Here is a 23,570-nt window from a genome sequence, read left to right on the forward strand (position 1 = left end):
AAAAATTATATTCATGAGCTGCTATGTAGTAAATATGTATTGTAATAAACCAGATCCTCTTATACAAAGTACTCAAAACTGTAATATGCTGCACTGTAAAATTAGCGTAATTGTTCTTATGCTATGAAAATTACTAACAATTAACGAACACCATTCGTTACAGCCAAACTGAGAGTTTGGGCACTGCAGAAACCTTCAACCTATCACCTCTAGTCATTGACAGTTATCAAAGAAAACATCTGACCTTACAGAATGTCATATTGCATTAACATAACAAACTCCTAGTAGCCTAATATAACACATCAGTACCATAAATTTAAGATAATTTGTATTTTTCTCCTTATTAATATGGTTATGCCTTTGGCAAAAGCTGGTCTGGTAGTTGAAGCATGGTAACAAGGTACTTAACCAGCAACAGACAGATGTTGGGTGTATTAAGACGTGAGATTATATGGACTTCTTTTGTATAATAGGAAAAATGCAAAGTACATACCTTAAATTATATGAACCTACCTATCAGTAGGTAACTACCTTGTCAGTAAGTTTAATTGGCCATTCTGTCTTGTTTTCACAGGCTAAATCCTATGTAATGAACATAGGTTTATATGTGTGTAGGAACAAGCAAAAAAAAATATCAGTAGTTTCTAAAAACTTCATGACATTTTCAGCATCAATATCATCCTTTAAACCTCTCCTATGGAGCCTGAAATTGTTACGTTGCCTTCTCTCATCTACATACTGTATTTGGAACTGTCCACCATTATGCGCCCCACCATAACGGGATGCATCTGGGAAGAGAAGCACCTCGGGAAGGGGGCGGGGTTCCTGTCGTCCAACCACCATATAAGATTTTCCTTCACTTCCCAGATTAGGGAAACAGGTAGTGTTGGAGGATTTGAGGTAGACTACTAGCCCTGCTTCAGATGCCACTGAAGTGAGCAAATGAGATCCTGAATTTCTCCAGGAGAGACAGGATACTAATGATGATCTGCTAAAATCAAGTTGGTTGTTCCTGTCAACACAAGAACTGCTTTGAAACCTCCTTGAACTTGCTGATTCAGATGTCTGCTGGATGGTGGGTGTTTGACTGTTCTTCCAGTCTTTCACAATGAATGCACACGCATGGGAAAAAGCAGAGGTTCACATCTTAAGTTCTCCAAGCTTTTGAAACTGCCACTCAATTCCATAAAATGATCCTCCTGCCATAGGAATAAGTATCCAAATTAAAAGTTGGTGGTTTGTATTTTTTAGGAAAAAATACAAAATTCTCTAGAGCATTATACCATAATCCATCTCAGCCAACCCCATGTAATTGCTCTGATTGCCAGAGGAAACAGTGCTGAGTTACCAACAGGTGTGTGGGAAGCACCCTGCCACGTACCTTCCTGCTACTAGATGCCCACATATTACCAAGCTCTGCCTGTAATAAACTTGTGGAGTATTAAAAAGGCTCTGGTTTGTTTATGAAGAAAAAATTTTAATTACCTTAAAAATTTGATATGTTTGACCCCTATAATGATACAATAGTATATAGACAATTTTATTGGAAAGCCACTTTTCAGTGTGGTTTAAAGATTTTTGCATGAAATTTTGTATTGATTTTAATTTTTTAATATTTCACTGACATGCTGTGATTTCCTTCATTCTTTAAACTTTTAATATTGCACACATATATATACTACATAATACACAAGCATACTGTGAAGTTTGAAGAGAATTCTTGTCATTTTATTGAAGTAAATCGTTGTTCATGTTCTGTACTGAACATAATTCTTTTGCTTTCCAGTTGAACTGCTAGCAGATTACAGTACATATACAGTCACTGTCAGACAAATTGGGGCCAATACTTCAGGTGTTAATGGTAAACCACTTCATTTTGGCAATACATCAGTTCTCAAGCACAGAGACATTCTTGAAGTAAGTTGATTGGCTCATATGGAATTCTGTGGTATTTCCAGATCTGGTCTTTTGTTTATTGTCTTATGGACTTCACATATTTAGCAGCTGCACTACCTTTGTAAAGACTTTAGATCTCACTCTTTTTATGTGAAATTCCAAACAGGTTCTTTTAGGGCAGCACCAGCATATCATAGAATTTGAACCTCCACCTATAAATTCAGTGCTTAAAAGTGAAAGGCTTTCTGGAGAAGACATGCCACGTCGTGCTGGGACCAAACGGAATAGTAAAGACACCATGGATGACTCTTCAAAGAAAGCTCGGGGAAATGGGGCTGTAGCAGCCAATGGATGGGAATCATTATATGATGATTCATTGTTAGTCTTAAACAAAGATATGGAAGGTAGTTCAAAGGTAAGTCCATTTCACACAATCTCTCTCTCTCTCTCTCTCTCTGGTTTAAAAATGTGTGAGCAAATAGGAGCTGCATGTCAAACTGACTGTATGTTATCTCTTTATGAGAATTTTTCATTTAATGTAAATTAATGCTGACAGTGTGTTTTCATATGGAACATTTTCAGTATAAATACATTGTTTAAAAATCTGGTATGGTCATATAGCCAGATTTGGAACTCCATGCAAATATTTACTTTTAGTTTTTACAACATTGACTATAATCCTTTTTGCACTCAGGCTCAATGTTTATCCTTTTTAGAAGGAATTAATTTTTTTTCAGGTTGCTGGATATGATATGGATGGCACTTTGATAACTACAAAATCTGGCAGGGTTTTTGCTGTCAGTACAGATGACTGGAAGATCATTTTTCCAGAGGTACCAGGAAAATTGAAACAGCTTCATAAAGAAGGATATAAATTAATCATCTTCACAAATCAAGCAGGGATTGGTTAGTTTAACTTAAAGATTTTCAGTTTTGTCTTTCAAAGCTTGTAGTGAGATCTGAAACAGTGAATAAGTCTTCCTTGTTCTTTACTTTTCTAATGTAATTTTTGCTTTTTGCCTGACTTTCTAAAATATCCCTATAACTTTACCAGTCTTTTATGAATACAAAATCATAATGATAGATAATTTTAATTTAAATTTGCCCCATGTGAAAGAGGTTTACTGATTATTTAATAAAATTAGACAAAATCTATCATGAAAAGAGTTGTCTTGGGATAATTTGAATTCTGATTATCTCAGAGAAGCCAAGGAAGGAAAATTTGATCTGGCTTTACCTGCAGTTGAGATTGCAATTGATGGTGTATGTAGTAGGTGGTGAGATTGATGAATAGGTGGTGAGATGTTATTGTTTGGAAGAAGAGTCCCCTTCTAGAAAAATGGCAGGCAACTGTTCTTCTAGGGCTGTTTCTCTTTTCAGTCTTTCCACTGCTACCTAAAGTGAGATATACTGTAGCAAGGTCATTCAGCAGGTTTATAACACACAGTACTGTAATTACAGTTTTGTCTGGGTAAAAATGAACTAGGGACATCTTCCTTTCCTCCTCCTCTGAAGACATTTCTTCAGCTGTTGTCTGTTGCTGCTTCTCTGAAGGTCTTGCAATTCTGTGGTGAACTCTGCTTTGTGCTCCTCCACTAACTCTACTTCATTTTCACAGACCTCCAAGCCCATGGACTTGCTCAGAGGGACAATGTCCTCCACAACAGGCACAGCGTTGCTGGTACCTCTAGCCTTCTTTGGGACCACGATGACTTTCATGCAGTACACTTGTTTTGCACCATATGCCAAAACAAAAATCATGGACAGTTTAGCAAAGAAATGTACTGAGTGATACCCATGCATAGACTGAATCCTTACCTTTGTTTCGGCTAGGAACCGCACACCTAGAATGTGCTTAATCACAGAAATGTTATAGCCGGTCATCTTTTTCTGTCTTTAAACCGAGCATGGCTGTTAATGGAGCAGATTTTTTCCTGGACAAGAATTATGAGAAGGGAGGCTGGAGATTTGTGGAAGATAGCAAACCAGGAAAGACATGAGTGGTGGAATTTCACTAACCCTCTGTGTCTTATGGCACTGGAAGCAGTGATGATGGTAGTGACCTTAAAATTCAGTGCAGCATTATATTATGCGGCCACAGTTTGGTTTGCTGTTTTTCCTGTACTTTCATGCTAATTTCTTAGACTGTATACATTGTAATCAGATTGGAAATAACTATATTGAATTATTTCATGCATTATTTGGACTCAGATAGCATTTCCTTCTCCTGTAGAAGAAATGCCACTCATCGACCCCCTTCATTGGGATTAAAGCTCTGAGAAAAGCTGTAGGTTTGTGTTGAGAGTTTATGACCAACCTTTTTGTGTCTTCCACAGGAGGACCAGTTGGTTATTTCTCTTGACGGATCTTTTAGGCTGTCTAGAACCATCCATGTGTTCCAGTTCATTTAGAACAGTGCTATTCTCGCTCCATAAGACAAAATATCCAACGTAAGGGGTAGGTCTTCATATAGAAGACAGGTTTATACCATCATAGGAACAAATCATAAATTGAAGAAATTATATATATATTCTACATATGTAAACCTTAAATGTTTTCATCTTGATTTCACCTTTAACCAATCCCACTTTTGTCCCTGTTGCTGAAGGAAAAGTTGTCAACAGTCAAATGAGTGGATGGGTTCCTTGCCCCTGCACTCACCTGCCTTGATATTATATACCACTGGATCAGTAGTTTCTTTAGGTCTGTGTATCTTGGGAAACTGCAGTTTACTATCTTATTTTTGTGATTTTTGTTTTATACAGTAGCATAGCCAGAGATGATCCAGTTTCTTTGATTTTGTATTACTGTCATTGCAAAATTTCCTGAACTGACTAACTTTCTTGATTTGTATGTTAGTTACTTTACTTGATATATTTTGTACTCAGGATATCAAGCTATGCAGAATGAACTAATTACAATATCTGGTTTGGCTTTGTTCCAACAAAAATCCCATTAGTTTACATGAGCCTATTGGTGCAATCAAGCCTTATAAGAGAGACCCTGAATAAAGAACAACTGCAACATACTTATGTCAGCAACACATTGGGGAGCACCCAGTGCCACCAGTGATTGCCAGTAATTCCTTTATGCATCCAAAGCCTGAGTATACCTGTCATTGTAATTTCCAGTTTCAGATGGTACCTTTGTGCAAAGGTTTTCCCCCCCCTTTCATTCTTAGATCTTTATGATTTTTTATTTTGCTTTTCTGGATCTTTTTCTGTTGGAGAAGAGTCATGATAAATAGTTTTTCTACTGGAGCTTTTAAGTATCAATGTTGATGACCTGTAAATGCAACTGTTTTTGTAAACAAGTGCAGTTCGTTGTTTACCTTAGCTAGGTAGTTAATCCAAGTTTGTTTTACCTATTTTGCCTGGGTAGGTTTATCATTACAAGTTAAGAGTCTCATTTTCTTGTGGATTAATAAGTCTCTTATGTTGTGTATAGCACTTGACATTGGTAGCTAGGTATATTTTTCTCTCTTAGGTCTTGGCTTATCTTGTGGCTCCAGTTTTTCTCAGGAATCTAGGACTCATGTTGACATGTCATTTAATCAGTTTTGTGTTAAAACAAATGTTTATTTTTTTATTGAAAAATGAATGGTAATCTTTGATGTAGGGTTTATTAATAGTTTGCATCTCTTTTGAGTGCTGACTTCATATTTGGGCTTATTTAAACTGATGGGTTTGTATTATAAAATATTTTTACAAAAAATGTCTTTTCTGCAGCATCAGGAAAAAGTACAGCTTCAGATATACAGAAGAAAATCAGCAACATCATATCCGCTTTAGGAGTTCCAATGCAGGCATTAGTGTCCACAGGAAAAGGTCCATATAGGAAGCCAGCTACTGGAATGTGGGAATTTTTGAAAAAGGAGGTAATATCATTTGTGTGCACACATTGGTGTATCATGGTATACACCAATATATGCTGTAGTGCAGACATTGTGTATAATTAGTTTTGTATTTATTGTTGAGTGTTCATGTTTGCAGAATTTCCCTTCGCATTTTTTTCATTTTTTGTTTATTTAATTTTTGACATATCTGTACTTTTGACATTGTAGCCACTGACCATTCTCAAAGGAGTTACTCTTATGGTCCTGCTGGGAGCTCCATAAGAGACCAACCAATATCAAAGAATTGTCTCATAGTTGGTTTTGGCTAGAATACAGTAGTGCCATTTGACACAGTAAGAGTGCATAAAAGGACTCAAATCAGGAGGGCTTAATCCCCTTACAGCAACTGCCTGTCTCTCCATTCACCCTTTTCGCACAGATGTGGCAACACGTGCACAAGTCAGCCATGTTCTCCATTACTCTTAGGTCTGCCATGGAGAAAACATGATGTTGACTCCTAGTTTCCTACTTATTAGTACAGCTGCCTGCTAAGGAAAGTTAAGTGCATAGTCTTAAGCCCCTGTAAAAAGGTACAGTTTTTAATTTTTTAGCAGTTAGGCTTAATTGTCAAACATGCTAGCTGGTGCATCCTTCAATATGGGTTTTCTGGATTAGACTACTAGGCTGTCAGGTGTTTGGCACTTCCTTTTACCCTTGACATAACATTTTAAACCACAATAATTAGAAATTTTTATTTAAAGTCATGGGTCATTGGGTTTTCATTGTATGTTGATAATTTTTTCTTAAGGTATAAAGGAACAATGTTACAGACTAACATTCCATCCTGGGAGGAAGTGATAGCCTTAACTTGCTGTCCCCTGTCCCCTAAGTATTCAACTTCCTGGCTTGTTTTAAACCAGGTGTCCTTTTTTCTTGTTTAGAAACATTATAAAAAAGTTCATTATTACGATAATCTCCCAGTTTGGGGCTTTTCTTATAAATAAATAGGATGTGTGTTGTGCAGATCTACTATTAATGTGTATTACTCAGACAAAATATATGAACCTTTTATGGATCCTTCTCAGTAGATTGTAGCAATTACTTTTCTGTACTGGTGGTTATTAAACTAATAGTTTAAATGATTTAGTAGTTAAAAGTGTAAAAGAAGCGACCAAAATCCTTTAATCCTTGCAAGGTGTAGTTATTGATAAATTGAAGTATAATAACACCTGATATCATATAGCTTATATGTGGGGTATGTTAATGTTCCAACATCTGGCAGCAGTACTTACCAGTAAGGATCACACAACAGCCAGGAATGTTAAGAAGCTTTTTACCCCTCATTAAAAAGTTTTTAGTTTGCTTGGCTGAACTTTGTTTCTCTGGCTGTACTAACGCACCATCCTCATTCAATGTGGTAGTCAGCTAACTTCAACAGTAGGTAAGATTCATTCTAAATATTGAAAATTTTTAAGATAAAATTCATTATTTGGATACTTACGTACTGTTAAAGTGGAAACTCACCCAGCCTCCCCGCATCCTAGTGGGTGGTCTTGAAGAATTCTGACAAGAACATAAACATTCCAACTCCACCTGGTGGGAAACAGTTGATTACAGAGACAGTCCTAGTGGGTTAGCCAAGCGTTATTGTTTTTTTAATGCCAATCACACCTAATGGTGCGAAGATATAAACTAACTTTAACAGTAGGTAAGTATCTAAATAGAATTTTATCAAAAAAAAATTTCATTTTATAGTTTTTTTTACTGTAAACTATACTTTTACCTAACTTTTTATAGTATTCAATTTATGAATGAAGTGTTGCTGATATTTATTCTCTTTTCTATATCTTTATACAGTACTGTGTATTTTTTAATAAAATATATTTTGTAGAAAGGAAATATGTTTATTACAGTATCAGACACATGTTTTTATATGAATTTAATTGACTGCTTTCTTGAACATAGCAAACCAGTTTTGTCAGATTTTACTTTGACGTAAAATTTCTCCAGAAAACATTTTCACTTGTTTGCTTTTGAACTGATGGCATATTGTTAAGTTTGAATGTGGCGGAAAATCTCAAACCTTATGAATTAGAGTCTGTCTAAAGTGTTTGCTGATAATGATAGAACGTTTGATGCCAAGAATTTCATTAAAAGATGTGGTTTTTGGTATCTTTTAGGATCTTGCTGACAAACTTGGCTTCAAGCAGACAATGTTAGTAACAAAACTGAATTGTTTACTTAGTGCAGTTTGCAAGAAGTAAAAGGTGTTAGAAAAACTTGCTTGTGTGACAGTTCCTTAACCTGCATGCTTGGTGACAGACACTGTCACCCTTTAGTCAAGGGCTCCATACTGGGGGGTATGAGAATTTTTACATGTATTTTAGCTATTTTGTGACGGTTTAGTGCAGTACAGATGTCTTTAGTTGATCTTAATGTTTATTTTGAGAAAATGTTGATGGCATTAACTGGAACTAAGGAGGTTATTCCTATGAGGGTAATTCAAACAATTATTATTTTCTGTTATTTGAAAGGATTTTAATGTAAATTAAATCCAAACTGACTTTGCATTTTTGTAAATATATCTTATGGTTGTCAATAAGAGAATTTGAGAAGACTTAAAAAAATATGGAAAATATCAAATGAGCAGTATTTTTATAATATTTCATACAAAGAAATAAAATTTTAGAAGATATGCTAACTAGAACACTTAACCAAAAGTCTTTGTGCTCAATGAGCTGGCTGCAATCAAAGGGCTATTTGTATTAAATGAATATTCCGGTGCAATTACTTTAGCACTTGAGAAAGTTAGTCTGTATAATTGATAATTGTTCTTACAAGAATACAAACTCTTGCCTTTTATGTAGGAGTATTTCTAGCAGGAGCTGGAAACTTCTGTTGAAGCTATGTAACAAGGTTGATTAGTGGTGAGTAGTTGGACACTACCCACATGCCTGTCAATAACCCAGCTTTGCCTTTTTTTCTGTGGAGTCATTGTTCGCAAGTGGGCTGATATTTTTTGTGTAGGTAGTTAATATATGAGGGATACTGAAACAACTACCTTAACATTTTTTTTTCCTCTAGTGGCATCCTGAATCCATATATAAACATGCTGACATGAAGCCTTCAGATTTTCTTTATTGTGACAGTTACAAGTGTTCATACAGTGTATTAGCATTTGTCTTTGCTAATTTTTGATGTTCATTAAGGAGGTTTCCATTAAGAGTGATAGAGTGAATCAGAAGAGGAGAGGGCCTCCATGCTTGTGTGTTCATTAAGGAGGTTTCCATTAAGAGTGATAGAGTGATCAGACCTCCTTGCTTGGTGTAATAAGGTGAGCTTGGCACTTCTGAATGAAATCTCCTGTCTTTTAATGTGGAAGGGACATAGATTCTAGTAGTTTTAGTACATTAGACTTGGAGGTAACACATAACTCTGTTTAGGAAAAACTACACAACATTTGAGCAACCACAGGCTTACAGGTGTTCCTTTGTAGGAGGAGGAACACCTGTAGGCCTGTGGTTACTGAGCTGTTGTATATATAGTTTTTCAGATACTTTTGAACAAGATAGCATCTCACTTAAGGTCTTTCTGTTCACTGCACCCTTCTCACCAGTTGAAAATCCAACTCATGTTTGGGCTGGTTTGGTGGATACAGCATATATAACTGAGAACAACTTTTGACTTCAGTCTGATGATGTGTTCCTTCCATCCCCTCTGTAATGGGAGAAGAAGGGGATGCACCAGGGGAGCAAGTGTAGTGTTGTATCATTTCCTTCCCAGGTGGTGATATTACTACCCTCAAACTTTCTTTTCCTGCTCTTTGAATGGGAAAGATGGGATTTCCATGACTTTCTTAAGAGCATAATTTGACATGTTGACTTAAACTTTGGAGAAGGCCTTATCAGCATCTGCATTTCAATGCCAGGCTGCATAGAAGGTTACTGGGCAAGGTCTGCCTGCTCAAGTGCATGATTTGGGAATGTGACTGTCTCTTTACTTGCACTGTAAGTGCAGGCTCACGGGCTGCAGCAGAGGTTCACAACCTTGCATGTTATTCAGGTTTTGGAACTGCTAGTCAGTTTCATGAGATAACCCTGATGGTTTGTTTTTTTGTAGAAAAAAATACCAGATTTGAAAGTTGGTTTATGTTTTTCCTAGATATGCAAACCAGAGCCTTGTTATTATAATCCCACCTATCCCTGCATAGTCCCTATTGCTGAAGGGGTAAGTGTTGGGTTATCAACATGTGAATGGTTGGTACCCTGTCCTGCCTCACATACCTGCCAGTTAACTACCTCATTACCAAATCTCAAGGACTATTTCCAGCTTGTGCTGGGAACATTCTTCTGTAGATGGTTTTGGCTTGTATAATAAAGGAAAATAGAAATTATTTTTAAATATATTTGAACAGTGTTTAAAATAGTTGTGACTTTTTTACTCTTCAGGTATGCTCATGAAGTTCTAAATTTTCAGAGTAAATATTTCTTTACTTGACACTATTTGAGATTCAGTCTTTATTTAAGACATTTTAGATTTACAATTTTGCTGCAATTTCATCAGGCAAATGGAGGAATTGAAATTGACTTACAAAGCAGCATGTATGTGGGAGATGCAGCTGGAAGACCTGCTGAAGGGAAGAAGAAGAAAGACTTTTCCAGTGGTGATCGCTTATTTGCAATGAACATTGGCATTCCCTTCTTTACGCCAGAAGAACATTTCCTGGGTAAGTTTTTCTTGTAATTGCAAACTTGTTTACCAAGTGGTTTAGTATGCTGCTTTTTACAAAATTACTTTTAATTTAATTTGTAGGCAATTTTTAAAAACCACTAACAGTCAACTTGCTCAGAAATAGTACCAGTATATACTGTATTTTATTCCAGAAAATTATGTATTTGTTTTTTCTAGAATTTTATTGAAAAAAAGTGAAAATCTGTGAAAAGATTGAAATATTTAAGGTGAATCTTAACTTCATGGAATTAATTAGATCCTGAGAACAGCATGAAAAATTCTGTAGTTGGAGTTTATTCAACAAATATATTCCTCCCTTTGTGTCAGGGGTGAAAACTCAAAAGTTCAACATGCCTGAGTTTGATCCTCGCACTGTAAATGATTCAGTGTCATTATTTGACCCTCCATCCACCAAAGTGCCTAAACATGAATTGGAGGTAAGTTGTGCTTTTTATAGTGTTTTTATGTATTTTTTTGCATGGTTTGAATTCTGATTTTGACTTTAAACTAATGATAGTTATATTTTGTGAAGGACTAGTGACAGTTTTGTTGAATGATTATATGGCATGTACTGATTTTCACAGTAATTTGATTATAGTAATTTTTTGTAATGAACAAGTGATGTTTTCTTTCAAGAACATATGGGTTTTGTAAAGTGATTATATGGAATGTTAAGAACATATGGGTTTTGTAAAGTGACTATATGGAATGTTAAGTACATAGTAATTCAGGATTTGATGTTAAGATTTGGTTGAAATTTCTCATTCTCCCCAGATCTATCATATTTCTGTCATTTGAACCCATATACTTTAGTGTGGCTGGTTTTTTGAAGTGTTGGGCATTCAGGTGAAGGAAAAGGCTGAAGTCACTCAGCCGCAAGAGAGAGGGTGAAACTTAGGGCAGTATGAAAAGGTTTAATTAAATGCACATTGGTGTGGAGCCTTTGAACAAATAATTATGATAGTAGAGAGTGGAATTTAGAGTTGAAAGAAAAAAAAAGGTTTGGAGTTAGAAAAAAAATGTTACTGTATTGAATACCAGATTTGTGAAGAAACAGATATGCTATTTTAATAACTTTTCAAAGATTACTTCTAGCGTCAAGAAAAGAAAAATTTTATTTACTCAACAGGTTATAGTGTTTGTTGGGTACCCTGGGAGTGGTAAGAGCTTTTTAGCATCGACACACTTTGCTGCTGCAGGGTATGTTCAAGCTAATCGCGATACTGTTGGCTCTTGGCAGAAATGTATCAGCGTAATGGAGAAGTCTTTACAGGTAATGTGTTGTTGTAATCATTTTAGGTAAATAAATATATTCTTAAATATGAACCACTTCAAATATTTCTTGTGGTATAATGGTAATACTGTAAACTATTAACAAGGTAAATGGGATAACTTGCATTATGCTGGCTTTAGTTAAATTGTTTTCACTAACAATATACACGGTGTAAGGGCACTGATGTAGTAACAATACTGTATGAAAGTTGAGATTATTGATGACATAAATACATTGTGGAAGTTCAAGTTATTGATTTAGCAACAATATTGAATGGAATTAAGGTCATTAAATTCTTTATTTTGGATATTTCTAACAGCAGATGACAGTAAATGTGCTTCAAGATCTTAGATCTTACATTGTTGTATTTTTGCAAGTTTCTTGTAACAGAAGTCATTGAGTTGAAATGTAGCAGAACAAGGGTCTTCCTCTTGAGGCCAGTCTAAAGGTCTTTGTTTTCTCTTTTTAAAATTTCATCATTCAGTAAATTACAACACTAAAAAATTAAAATCTGGGTTGGTAAATTGAAAGTGTTGAAGACTTTGAATCCATATATTTTTAGGTAATGGTTGACATTTGGCACTTAATATAACACATTATTGGACTGTATTTTATACTTTGATTAGATCCAGTAATTTCTCCATAAAATATCCAGTGTATAACAAACAAGTATAATTAATTCATTATTTCCAAAAATGTTATCAAACAAATCTTGAACTTCATTTCCTGTATTTTTGCAATATAGGCCATAATCTCTTTTCAAACAGGAAGGAAAAAATGTTGTCATAGATAACACAAATCCTGATGTAGAAAGTCGGCAGCGATATATTGTAGCTGCAAAGAAACTGAAGGTTCCTGTCAGATGTTTTGTGTTTAGTGTATCAAAGGATCACTGCAGGCATAATAATAAGGTATGATTTTCTTTCACCAGTTTTCATTACATATTTCTGAAGTATTGAAGTGAGGAAGATTCAGCAGCAAGCTAAAGCACATGAAACTGGTAATAGTTTGTGGGGGTTATGTGGTATAGATGAAGTTAGGCTAGTGTAGGGAAGATTTCTTGTGTTTACAGGACTGCACTAGACTTTTTATCAACCCTCTGTAAATTAACTATAAAAAATTTTAATACAGTAGCCTGGTTTTTGATAAAGTAATAGTCAGTCAGTTGATTTTGTATGCATTTATCACATTAGGGGTAAAGAACACTGATGCAAAGTAAGAACATGAGTTTTTCCCATTTAATGTTAGCGTGAAAATATTTTCCAAAAACATTTAATATAAAAAATTTAAAGCTAGGAATAAATTTTGTTTAGAGAACTCATTTGTAATCAAATTGATTCCAAGATAACTCATTCTTGAATCAGATTCTAAAAATAAATTTCATTAGAGAATAAAGTTGATTAGAGAACTCATTCCTTTAGGTTTTGTCTATATAAAAAAATAATTCTTTCAATATACAGTGCTTTTAGTAGCTATACAGTATTTTGAGTTGCTACACTTAGCTTCAAAAAATGCAAGGGTCTAATCTTTGGGCTGGTTGACTGTTGTTGGGTCACGGTCAAGTTGAAAAAAGACAAGCAGTTGCAGCATTGCTGTCCTATCATTATTTAGGTTTACAGTCATTGCAGTTGCTTAGATACAATATATATGATACAGGATTTTCTAGAGAGCAAATGCTTTTGATTTCCATATTGGTATTGTAGAAGTAGAATTTTAACCTGTTAGTTTGAGGGAAAACAAATATTCCATGTGATATTGGAAATGTAAGGGATGTTATGCAGTTACCCTGTCTAGCAAATTCTGATTGCTTTCAGTATCGGACCTTCAGTGGGGCCAACCATGAGAACATCAGTGACATGGTCTACAACATGTATAAGTAAGTGTTGGCTGTTTTGTTTTGAACTTTTTACTTCACCAACAAAGATACAAGAAGTCTTTAGTTTTTTTTTTATCCATGTTAGCAAGATATTTCAAAGAGTTGGTGAGCAGAAGGATGAAACTTGGAAAATACTGTTTAGGCATTAGGCAACTTTCTCAAGGATTAACTGTAGGGAGAATTTGGCTAGTGTATGTTTTGTTGCCATATAAAACCCCCTGAACACTGAGCTGATTTCTTCCCAAAGTTAAGCATCTCAAGTTCATTTATAAACATACCTGGTGGTTTCATGAAATTTTGTTCACTTGTTCCGTTAACAAATATTTTCTACCCCCACAAAGAGATATTTACTGTTTTCAAATGTTTCATAGCTGGCTATAGATTGGAGTGGCCTGGCTGGTGTCTCATTTGGTTACATGTAGATTTCATATACTGATAGACTTTACTAGCAAAACACAAAATAATCATCCCTGTGAGCGAGGAGTATGGGTGTTTGTGGGAGCCCATAGGTTTACCTGACTCGCTGGTTCTGGCAAGGGTTGAGAAGGCCTTGGGCTGCTGATAATGTTTACAATTGCTTTATCTGTAGGAAAATATGCACTAGTACAATGGTCTGTCCCTTGCCATTGTTGCTCAAGTGACACTTAAACCAGGTTTTTTTTTATGTTAGTTGGTATTGTGATTTTGTCCCAAATATCTCATTATATAATAATGTGTTACTTCTCAAACGATTAAGACCATTTGTTCCTATGGGGATACAAACACTGCTCCTTTCATACATGGAATGTCTTTCTGTGCAAGAGCTGGACTGACCGTGTACTGACTAAACAAGGGAGGTACCCAGGTGGAGATGGGGAAGAAGGGATGCCCAGTCCCACCCAACCAACAATACCCACTGATCTTTTGGCTGTAATACAGAGCAGACATGTCTCTTGTGTTCTGTTTTTTTTTCTGTGTATGGGCTATTCCTTTGTGGTACTTTTTGTGTTCATGTGGATAATACTTTATCAGTGCATATGCCTGCTATTGGTGCAGTTTTGTGTCCGAAAGTGCTAGTGCTTTGTGTTTTTTTCAGTACTTTGGTGCTTGTGCCTGGTTCTATGTCTCATGGAGAACAGACAAGACCAACATCATTGTGAAGGTCGTGGTGGAGCTGTTAGTTGTTCCGAAAGTGCTAGTGCTTCGTGTTTTTTTCAGTACTTTGGTGCTTGTGCCTGGTTCTATGTCTCATGGAGAACAGACAAGACCAACATCATTGTGAAGGTCGTGGTGGAGCTGTTAGTTGTTATATGTCACCTACAGCAGTAATGGGAGCATTATGGAAAGAGGAGGAGGAAGCCTAAGAGAGATGCTTCGTCTAGCAGGGACCCATGCCAAGTCCTTCCAGAACCTTCCTTCTCCCTATGTCCATCCCCCTTGCCCCCCCTTTCCCAGCACTTCTTCTTTGGAGAGGCTCAAGCCATAGTTCTTAAAACAGATTACTCAAAAGCAGGGGTGGCTATTAAGAGAAGATTCATGCAATGCCCTCATCTCTCGAGCAGCCACTTTGAAGTCCAGCCAAGGGAGTAGGTCCTTGACTTCAAAGATTTCTGCTCAGAACAAGGCTATCCACACAACTGAAAATCCCACAGATGAAATCAAGACAAGATCCCACTACCTGTACAAAGGGTATGGACACCTCTCAGCCCTTTCGACTCTCCTCCTCGAGTCAGCTGAAAAGAGGTGATAGGAGTAAGAAAAGAAGGGGTTTCTGTTTCCATAGGTGGGAGCAGCCTCTCAAATCTTTGGATGGCATGACAGCAACATAGGGTGGAATAGTTGGTATTGGCAGTCTTGAAGGATGGGTACGCTCCTTTTAAGGACCCCCCTCTCTCTCTCCCTGAACCCCATCCTGTCCCCAACTCGACCAAGTCTGAAGCTCTTCAGATAGAGGTCAAGACTGTTGCAGAAGGGAGCAATTGAGATGGCCTGGACCAGGTCTTCAGGCTTCTACAAACATCTCTTCCTTGTGGAATAAACTTCGGGAGGGTAGAAACCCATCTCAGACCTTTCTGCACTGAACAGCAACACCAGACAGAACCCCTTCATGATGGAATTGATTGTTCAGTGTTCAGATAGAGGTCAAGACTGTTGCAGAAGGGAGCGATTGAGATCACCTGGACCTGGTCTTCAGACTTCTACAGACATCTCTTCCTAATGGAATAAGCTTCAGGAGGGTAGAGGCCCATCTCAGATCTTTTTGCACTGGACAGCTACACCAGACAGACACCCTTCATGATGGAATTGCTTTTTCAGTGTTGCATTCTTTCAGAGAGGGTCATGATCACGCTTGATCTCCAGGATGCTTATCTTCATACCTGCATTCACGACGACTCAAGAGTTCCTTCGTTTCATGTGGCAAAGGGAGGCCTTCCAGATTATGACCCTCTGCTTCAGCCTGGCAACAGCCCAGCAGATATTCACCAGGGTCTTAACGCTGATCTAGGTTTGGGCACACCCCAAGGGAATCTGTTGGTTGTGTTATCTAGATGACTGGCTCATTCTCTTTTCCTGAGGAAGGAAGCTTCTACAGGATAGTCTGATGTCCCTTTGCCAGAGTCTGGGATTGTTATAAAAAGGCAGAAATCCAACTGAGTTCCCCAAGCATCTCAGAACGATCCTGGACACTGGCAGTGAAGGTGTTCCTGGGAACTCCCCCTTCTTTCCCCTCCCTAAATAGACAATCTCAAGGATGTTTCCAGGCACTTCCTGACGGGGAACAACCAGCTTGACAGTGGCAAGTGTTACTAGGCCATCTTATGTCCCTGGAGAAACATATCCTAAACAGAAGCCATCTTATTACAATGGCAACTGAAGTGTCATTGTTCATTTTGGAGAATCCTAGAGTGTTGACTGTTGGATCATACAATCTCCTTCAGGGAATCTCACTGAGAATTCCTCCCCCTGAACCACTACTGTTTGGAGGCGTGTCCTGCAGAGGTTGGGCAGCTCATCTGGGAGGAGAGTTCACTTCAGGGGCTTGGCCCCAAACATGAACAGAATGCACATCAGTGTGCTAGAGATGATAGTATCATGACTAGCAATCCAGACCTTCCATCAGCATCTGAAGGGGCACTTGGTAGTAGTCATGAGCAGCACCACCACCATAGTAGCCTACATCAACAAACAAGGGGAGGACAGTCTTCCCTTCATTGTGCCAACTAGCCATCCAGATGCATGAATGGGCATCAATGCACAGGACTAAGCCGAGAGCCAGGTGCATCCAGGGTAAAAAGAACACTGTGGCAGACCAACTGAACTGGTGGGACCAGGTTGTGGGGATGGAATGGCCCCTACAACAAGCAATGGTGGATAGACTGCTTGATCTGTGGGAACAGCTGATGCTTGATCTGTTTGCCACCATCCTGAAATGGAAACTTTCCATCTGTTCACAGATTCCAGACCCATGTGCAGCGATGCAAGATGCATTTCAATACCATTGGGACAACGTGGAGTCTACATCTTTCCTCCTCTGCCAGGTACTCAACAAAGTATTCGTGACCCCAGGTCTTTGCATGACACTAGTAGCCCACTCTGGCCACAAGCTCATTGGTACACAGACCTTCTATCACTCCTGATAAGACAGGAATCCTGAGAGCCCTGCCTCTGTGGTCTACTCTTCTATTACAACTGCACATCCTAAGATATTGAGCAGTGCAGTTGCTTCATTCTTTACAGGTTGAGGTTATCCAGCATCTCCTGTAAGAGGGAGGCTTTTCTCTCAGAACTGCAAGGCAGATGTCTGGCACCCTCTGCACATCCTTAGTGAATGTCTGCCAAGGGAATTGGGCCATCTTCTGCAATTGGTGTTGTAGAAGGAGTTACTTTCCAGTTAATCCCTCTCTTCAGTATGTAGCAGACTTCTTATGTCTTCCCATGTCTGTCTCAGCTGTTAAAGGGTATTGCTCAAGTGTTCTGCCCATGTGGCGTGGACAGGTCCATGCCACATAGGCAGTGTTTATTATGAGGAGCTTTAAATATCATGCCCTCAAGAGATCAGGCCCTCTGAGTCAGACCTGACATTGGTACTTTGAAGCCTCAGGACAGCCCTTCCAAACCCCTTCCCAGTCACTGGACAGGGATCTTATCCTCAAAATCAGTCTTCCTGCTCACCTTTGCCTTGGCTAAGGGAGTCGGGGAGTTGCTTGGATTTTCACACCTTGTTGGGCACTTGGAAGGGTGGTGGTCTCTCTTCTCTTTCATCCCCAACTTTGTGGCAAGACACAAAATCCTCTGTTCTGGGCCCAAGCCTCAAGTTTCTCAATTCACTCCCTCCAATACCTCATAGGTGGAGAGTCAGATGAAGTAATGTTGTGCCCAGTTTGCACCTTAAAATTTGACTTGAGAAGGAAGAACAACCTCAGACCAGAGTGCAAGTGCCTTTTATTGAGTACAAAATATCGCGATAGGGAGGTATCCAAGAACACCATCTTCTGGCTACAGGAAGTAATCTCCAGAGTTTAAGAGTTCCCCAGTAGCGTAGAGGACCCTCCGACCTGTCCATGAGCTCACAGCATAGGGGCGCTGGTCCCTCTCTTGCCTTCAGGAAGAACTTGGACCAACAAGTAATGAGGGAGGCAGTCTGGTGCTGTCTGACTACCTTCACCTCATTCTACTGTAGGGATGTCACCCACAAGCCCCTCAACATGTATTCATTAGGACCAGTGATGGCAGCTCAACAAGTAATGTAACTACTGGGAACCTTCCAGGTGTCCCATGGCTTATTCAAGAAGCAGAGGTGTGCACTTATCTGTTCTCCCTCTCACAACCCAATCCACCAGCATTTGTGCCTGAGTACAAGCTTACTAGCTGGGCCCGAATAAGCAGAGGTAAGTGGCACTATGATTCCCTGTTCTAGTAGTGTAGATTTTGCAAGCCCTCATCTCCCCTTCAATAACAAGAGGGGGGGGAGGCAAAGTAGAGCTTTCATCCAAACCCATCACAGTAATTGCAAAATCCATTCAAGGATGCTGATGAATGGTTCATGCTCCACGGAGATGGTATTAGGTTCTTCAGGATAAACGTGACATGACTTGGTCCATAACTTGCAGAGCAGGGATGTAGGGAAGCACAACCCTGCTTTCCAGGGCAGTGCCTGCAGAGCAGCTCTGCCTTGTCCTTGGGCACTGTCAGCAGTGCAGCAATGACTGCCCTCTCAGGGCAGTGTCAGCAGGAGGTACCGGTACTCCCCTTTTTTCCGGACGGTGGCATTCTGCTTCTCCACAAAGAAATTACTACCTCCCACCCAAGTAGTGCGGCTACATACATGAAAGGTGTAGTGTTTGTATCTCCATAGGAACAAATGCCAAATTTTTAAGGTACTTTATATTTTTCCTAGTTATACAAACCATAGTTTTATCCACCCTGCTTCATTATTTCCCTTCAGTTTTCCATTCCAAATGCAGGCAGAAAGAACAATGGGTAGCATTGGTTGGGTGAGAGTGGGCATCCCTTCTCCCCCATCTCCATCTCTCTTGTTTAGTCAGTATACCACCAGTCCAGCGCATGAACAATAAAATACTCCGTAAATGAACAGCTACTGTTTGTAACCTATGAAAATGCAAATTACTTTAAAAATATGGCATATTGGAAAGGTGATAAAAGGCAGTATTTGTAATGTTTATATTTTCCTTTCTAGATCAAAGTATGTTGAACCAACATTGAAAGAAGGCTTTGACGACATTGTGAAGGTCAATTTTGTTCCCAGCTTCAGGACAGCCAAAGATGAAAAAATGTACAAGATGTTTTTATTGGAAAAATAACTACAAGATCTACTGTCTGAAAAGTAAATGGCTCAGACTAACATATATTTACAATTTACCCATAAATAGTAATTTCTTAAAACCAAATATTTCTTAAATAGGACAAACAGCCATCTTAGATAGCAACAGTGCCTCCTCAAAAATGCAAACTACTGTGGAAATCTTATAACTTGAATAAATACGTTATGAAAATACTGATGTGCTTTATAAACCCTTGAGCAAATACAATCTCTTATTATTATCACTGGGCAAAAAACTTCTTTGAACATCTAATGAGAGGAAAATCATGATGCAACTTATTTCTATTAATGCAGCATATGGAAGCCTGTCAATTGTTAATGAGATCATTCAGTGCAAACAATTCATAAATAAAAAAAAATACAGAGAAGATACTTATATTTACATTATATACAAAACCTGAACTTCTAAAGAACCAGCAAAATTAAAAACAAAAAGATTTAACTGATTGAGCAACAACAAATTAAAAACACAGTGAAAATGTATCCATGATTCTAGGAATTGGTGTAATATTTAAGGTTTATAATTTTCCTCTTAAAAAGGAAGGACCTATTTGGTTATCTTACTTTTACAGATTCAAATTATGTTTCCAAAATTCACTTTAAGGTAATTTATCTCATTTTTACAAAAATTTCATAAAACATTTAAAAACCAAAATTGACAATTTTCTCTTTATACAGTATAGGCTTTCAACTTGAGTTTTTAATAATGTTTTACAGAATAACACAAACACAATAATGCATTTCACTGTACAACATTTGCCTCTTAACTGGCTGGCATTCAAGGGTGTGAAGAGTACTACATTTGAAACTACTAAATAATTTCCACACATTCTACTTTTAACCTTTAAAAACCTTGGGGCTACCCTTCAAAACAAAAGCCCGACATGCCAACATATGATGTTTACAATCAATGTATTGTTATAAAATGCAATTTTTACAAAGTTGATCCTTCAGTCCAGCCTACTGATATAAATTTTGGGATAATTTTAAGTATTTTTTATACACATCTGTAATCACTGCTAAGGAATGCTAAATCCAAAAATTTTATACAGAATTCAATTCTACCAAAAGTTCCTAAAATCATATGCAAAAGTGTACAGGTTAATGTAATATTGTACATGGCAGAAATAAAAAAAAAACTGTACTGCTGCATTCATGTATAATAAATAATAAATAGATAATAATGGCAAGCTACATTACCAACCATTCAAGTAAAATCAATATAAAAAATGACATTCCAGCTGATTGATATGGGGCTGCAATGGAAGTTATCAAATTGCACTCTTGGCACTAATCAACCACCCTGGACAGGTACAGCATGAGGAAGAATAAAAATATGATTTTCCAATTAACATCTAAACATTACATTTCAATTATTAACGGCTCAACACTTACGTATTAAGGTCATAATGTTCATTGTTTTGTGGGTGGAGACTGACAAACATTAATAGAGATAACAGGTATACTGTATGGATTTCTTAAGCAGACTAACATACTTTACATAATTTTAGTAATTACAAACACATTATTCTAGTGCTGAAATAAAAAAACCCCAAACTAAATTAAAAATAGTGTGCAACATTATCGGCATTACTAATAAATCAGGAATGTTTATCTAATACTTAACCAGTACACCAGAATTCACAACAAAACTGTCAAAACCACTGCAACTTCAAATTCTTACAACTAAGTCACTCAAAACAAAAAACCTAGTATAACTACCTAATATGAAATTTCTTTTCAGGTCACATTAAATCACAAAACTTAAACCATAAGGAAAATTTCTTAACTGCATACTTCAGCACTTATTGTTAATGTATTCCAGGTTATAGTGCATGTAATCAATATGCAGAAACCAACTTAAATTTATCTAAAAGACTTAAATTCATCAGATACTAATTAATAATTTCTGCTATATTTGAGTGTAGTTATTAAAACAATAAATTATTACAATATTGCAAGAACTAACAAAACTAAACTAGTCTCAAATTTTCATATTGTATTACATGGATACTAGTGTTGGCAAAGGGTCAAGAAACTGACGACACTTCTTTGATGTATCTTGACCAACACTTCTTTGAGGGATAAATGGCAGGATAAAGTGAAATGTAAAACCTTACGTATTTCTATAATAAGCCCTCACCCAAAGGAAGCTATTCATTATTACCTGAAAGTCATGTCTCAAAAAATTCTGGTTTGAAAATGTATTGCATTGCATACAATTAATTTTGTAATAATAAATGCAAAAATCGTATTTGAGGCTTCATTTGCTGTCAGATTCATCAATTCCAACACCAGTGCTTACTCATCAATATGGTTTCTGAAAGGCTGATTATGTGGGAACAATTCTTTTTCAGTATTTAGTAAAACCAAATATAATTGGTCACAAGTCTAAAACTATGGAAGATATATTACAGTATTTGGGATGCATCTCACCTACTGTTAAAGATAGCTTATACAGGCAAGTCGGCATCTAAACAAAAGAAAAGATCAAATGGCTGCCAGGATGACTGTCTAGTTCACCTGTTCTCCACCAGGTGTGTTTTGAATGTTTTAGCTTGGCAGAATTCTTGCTGCAGTTGTGTGTATAGGCACTACTGGTATTTCATGGTTTTGGCTATTTTCTGCTTTCACAGTACTGTACATTTAATTTTTCCTGAGATGCCTTCCACTGGAATCAAGGCTAAGAATATCAGGTACTGTAAGAATTATTAATGTGTTAGCAAAATGTTGATTTTTGAGGAGACAGACACACTGTTTGTGCTGGCTGCTGGGGTATGAAGTGTGATCCTGAAAATAGATGTGAGGAAAGTAGGGATTTTCAAAGGACTTTATGCTTAGTTCATTCTATAGGAAGAGAAGGGAAGCAGTTAGATTACGAAAGCAGATAGTTAGGTCAGGTCTTAAACCTGTTATTCCTCCCCCTTCTCCAGGTCCTTCATCTGCAGTTTTCTTTACTCAGTCTAAGGCTTTTTCCTCTGCTAATGCTTTAGCTATACCGAGACTTCCTCTTTAACTCTGCCTTCTGCTCCCCTTCAGTTCAGGAAAAGCATATTGAGAGGTTAGAAAAGGACACAAATGTTATTTTGGTCAGTAAAAGGTTTATCTGAATTTATGTTTGGGACTCATCCTGGTCCCTCCATGGTGTGTGATCATTTTCATGTTCCTCTGTAAGAGGTAAGGTGTCGGTGCCCTTGCCGTCTGTAAACTGCCCTGCAACAGTTGGAAGAGTCTGCTGAGTGTTGTTTAATGCACTGGCCAAAAGATCATTTTAGTATATGTTGATCTTTGCAACGTATTCATCATCAGCATCTAGTAGGTTGTTAGCACTGATAGGACTAATTATATAGGTACAGACAGTGTTATTACTAATAATGCATCTGTAGTGAGTTGTACTTATTCTGATGTTATGTTGATTCAATCAATTGTTAAAACAATCTCTTCTACATCTAATCATTCTAAATCCATGTCTGCTATTCCTCTTTCTCCTTCAAATACATCTGTTTGTTCAGGACATGCTGTTTCTTCGGCTATCAACAAGTTGCTTCTGCCTCTATTATACTTCCCTTTCCAATCCTACCATGGTTACAGTATGTTCTGTTGTTTCTAAGCTAGATATTATTCTAACTACTTAGCTTTCTAAGGATGTGTCATATGGGAATGCTCTCAAGTCTGTTAAGTCGCTTTCTGACAAAGGCGGAGTGTCAGCTATTGCTCCTCTCTTCAGTGCCTGTTGGCATGTTTTCTTTTGCTCAGCCAACTTGTGCTGACTCAGGTTAGTCGTTTCAGATGGTGTTTCCCTGTCACCCTTTCACTGCCATGGATTCACTGCGGTTTGTTGCCTGCTGTTGCCCACAGTAGCAGTAATTCCTCACTGGTGGAAGAAGATTTTGAATTGGTGGAATCCTCTTTGATTTGTCAGTGTATGCTGGAGAGCTGAGCTTCACTTTATCCTCACTTAGTGGAGGAAAGAGGCCATGTAGAGAATAGGCCTCAGTTATCTTTTGTAGGTTTTCTCTTACTCTGGTGCACAAAACTACTGTACTTCAAAGTCTGTCAGCACTTGGCTTCCTGTTTTTTCTTTTGAAGTTGCAGAAAACCACCTCTTATGACATAGGGACTTTACCTATACTTAAAT

At 37.5% G+C, this 23,570-nt stretch overlaps 1 protein-coding gene across 8 annotated transcripts in view; it reads left to right on the forward strand.

Moving 5' to 3' along the window:
- The window catches only part of PNKP (Polynucleotide kinase 3'-phosphatase), a 41,084-nt gene extending 21,478 nt beyond the window's left edge, over nt 1-19,606 (forward strand). For 7 of the 8 annotated variants that reach the window (XM_067112571.1, XM_067112574.1, XM_067112572.1 and 4 more), the window contains exons 2-11: nt 1,787-1,917; nt 2,063-2,311; nt 2,634-2,802; nt 5,625-5,773; nt 10,295-10,457; nt 10,790-10,899; nt 11,592-11,735; nt 12,503-12,646; nt 13,550-13,611; nt 19,289-19,606. In XM_067112571.1, coding sequence (XP_066968672.1) covers nt 2,153-2,311; nt 2,634-2,802; nt 5,625-5,773; nt 10,295-10,457; nt 10,790-10,899; nt 11,592-11,735; nt 12,503-12,646; nt 13,550-13,611; nt 19,289-19,412 — 1,224 coding nt within the window. In that variant the 5' untranslated portion in view covers nt 1,787-1,917; nt 2,063-2,152 and the 3' untranslated portion in view covers nt 19,413-19,606. The remainder of the gene's footprint in view (nt 1-1,786; nt 1,918-2,062; nt 2,312-2,633; nt 2,803-5,624; nt 5,774-10,294; nt 10,458-10,789; nt 10,900-11,591; nt 11,736-12,502; nt 12,647-13,549; nt 13,612-19,288) is intronic. The other variant, XM_067112569.1, reaches the window with a different exon arrangement.
- The last annotated feature ends 3,964 nt before the right edge of the window (nt 19,607-23,570 follow it).

The sequence above is a fragment of the Macrobrachium rosenbergii genome, chromosome 12 (assembly GCF_040412425.1).
Source record: "Macrobrachium rosenbergii isolate ZJJX-2024 chromosome 12, ASM4041242v1, whole genome shotgun sequence".
In the NCBI taxonomy this organism is placed as follows: domain Eukaryota; kingdom Metazoa; phylum Arthropoda; class Malacostraca; order Decapoda; family Palaemonidae; genus Macrobrachium; species Macrobrachium rosenbergii.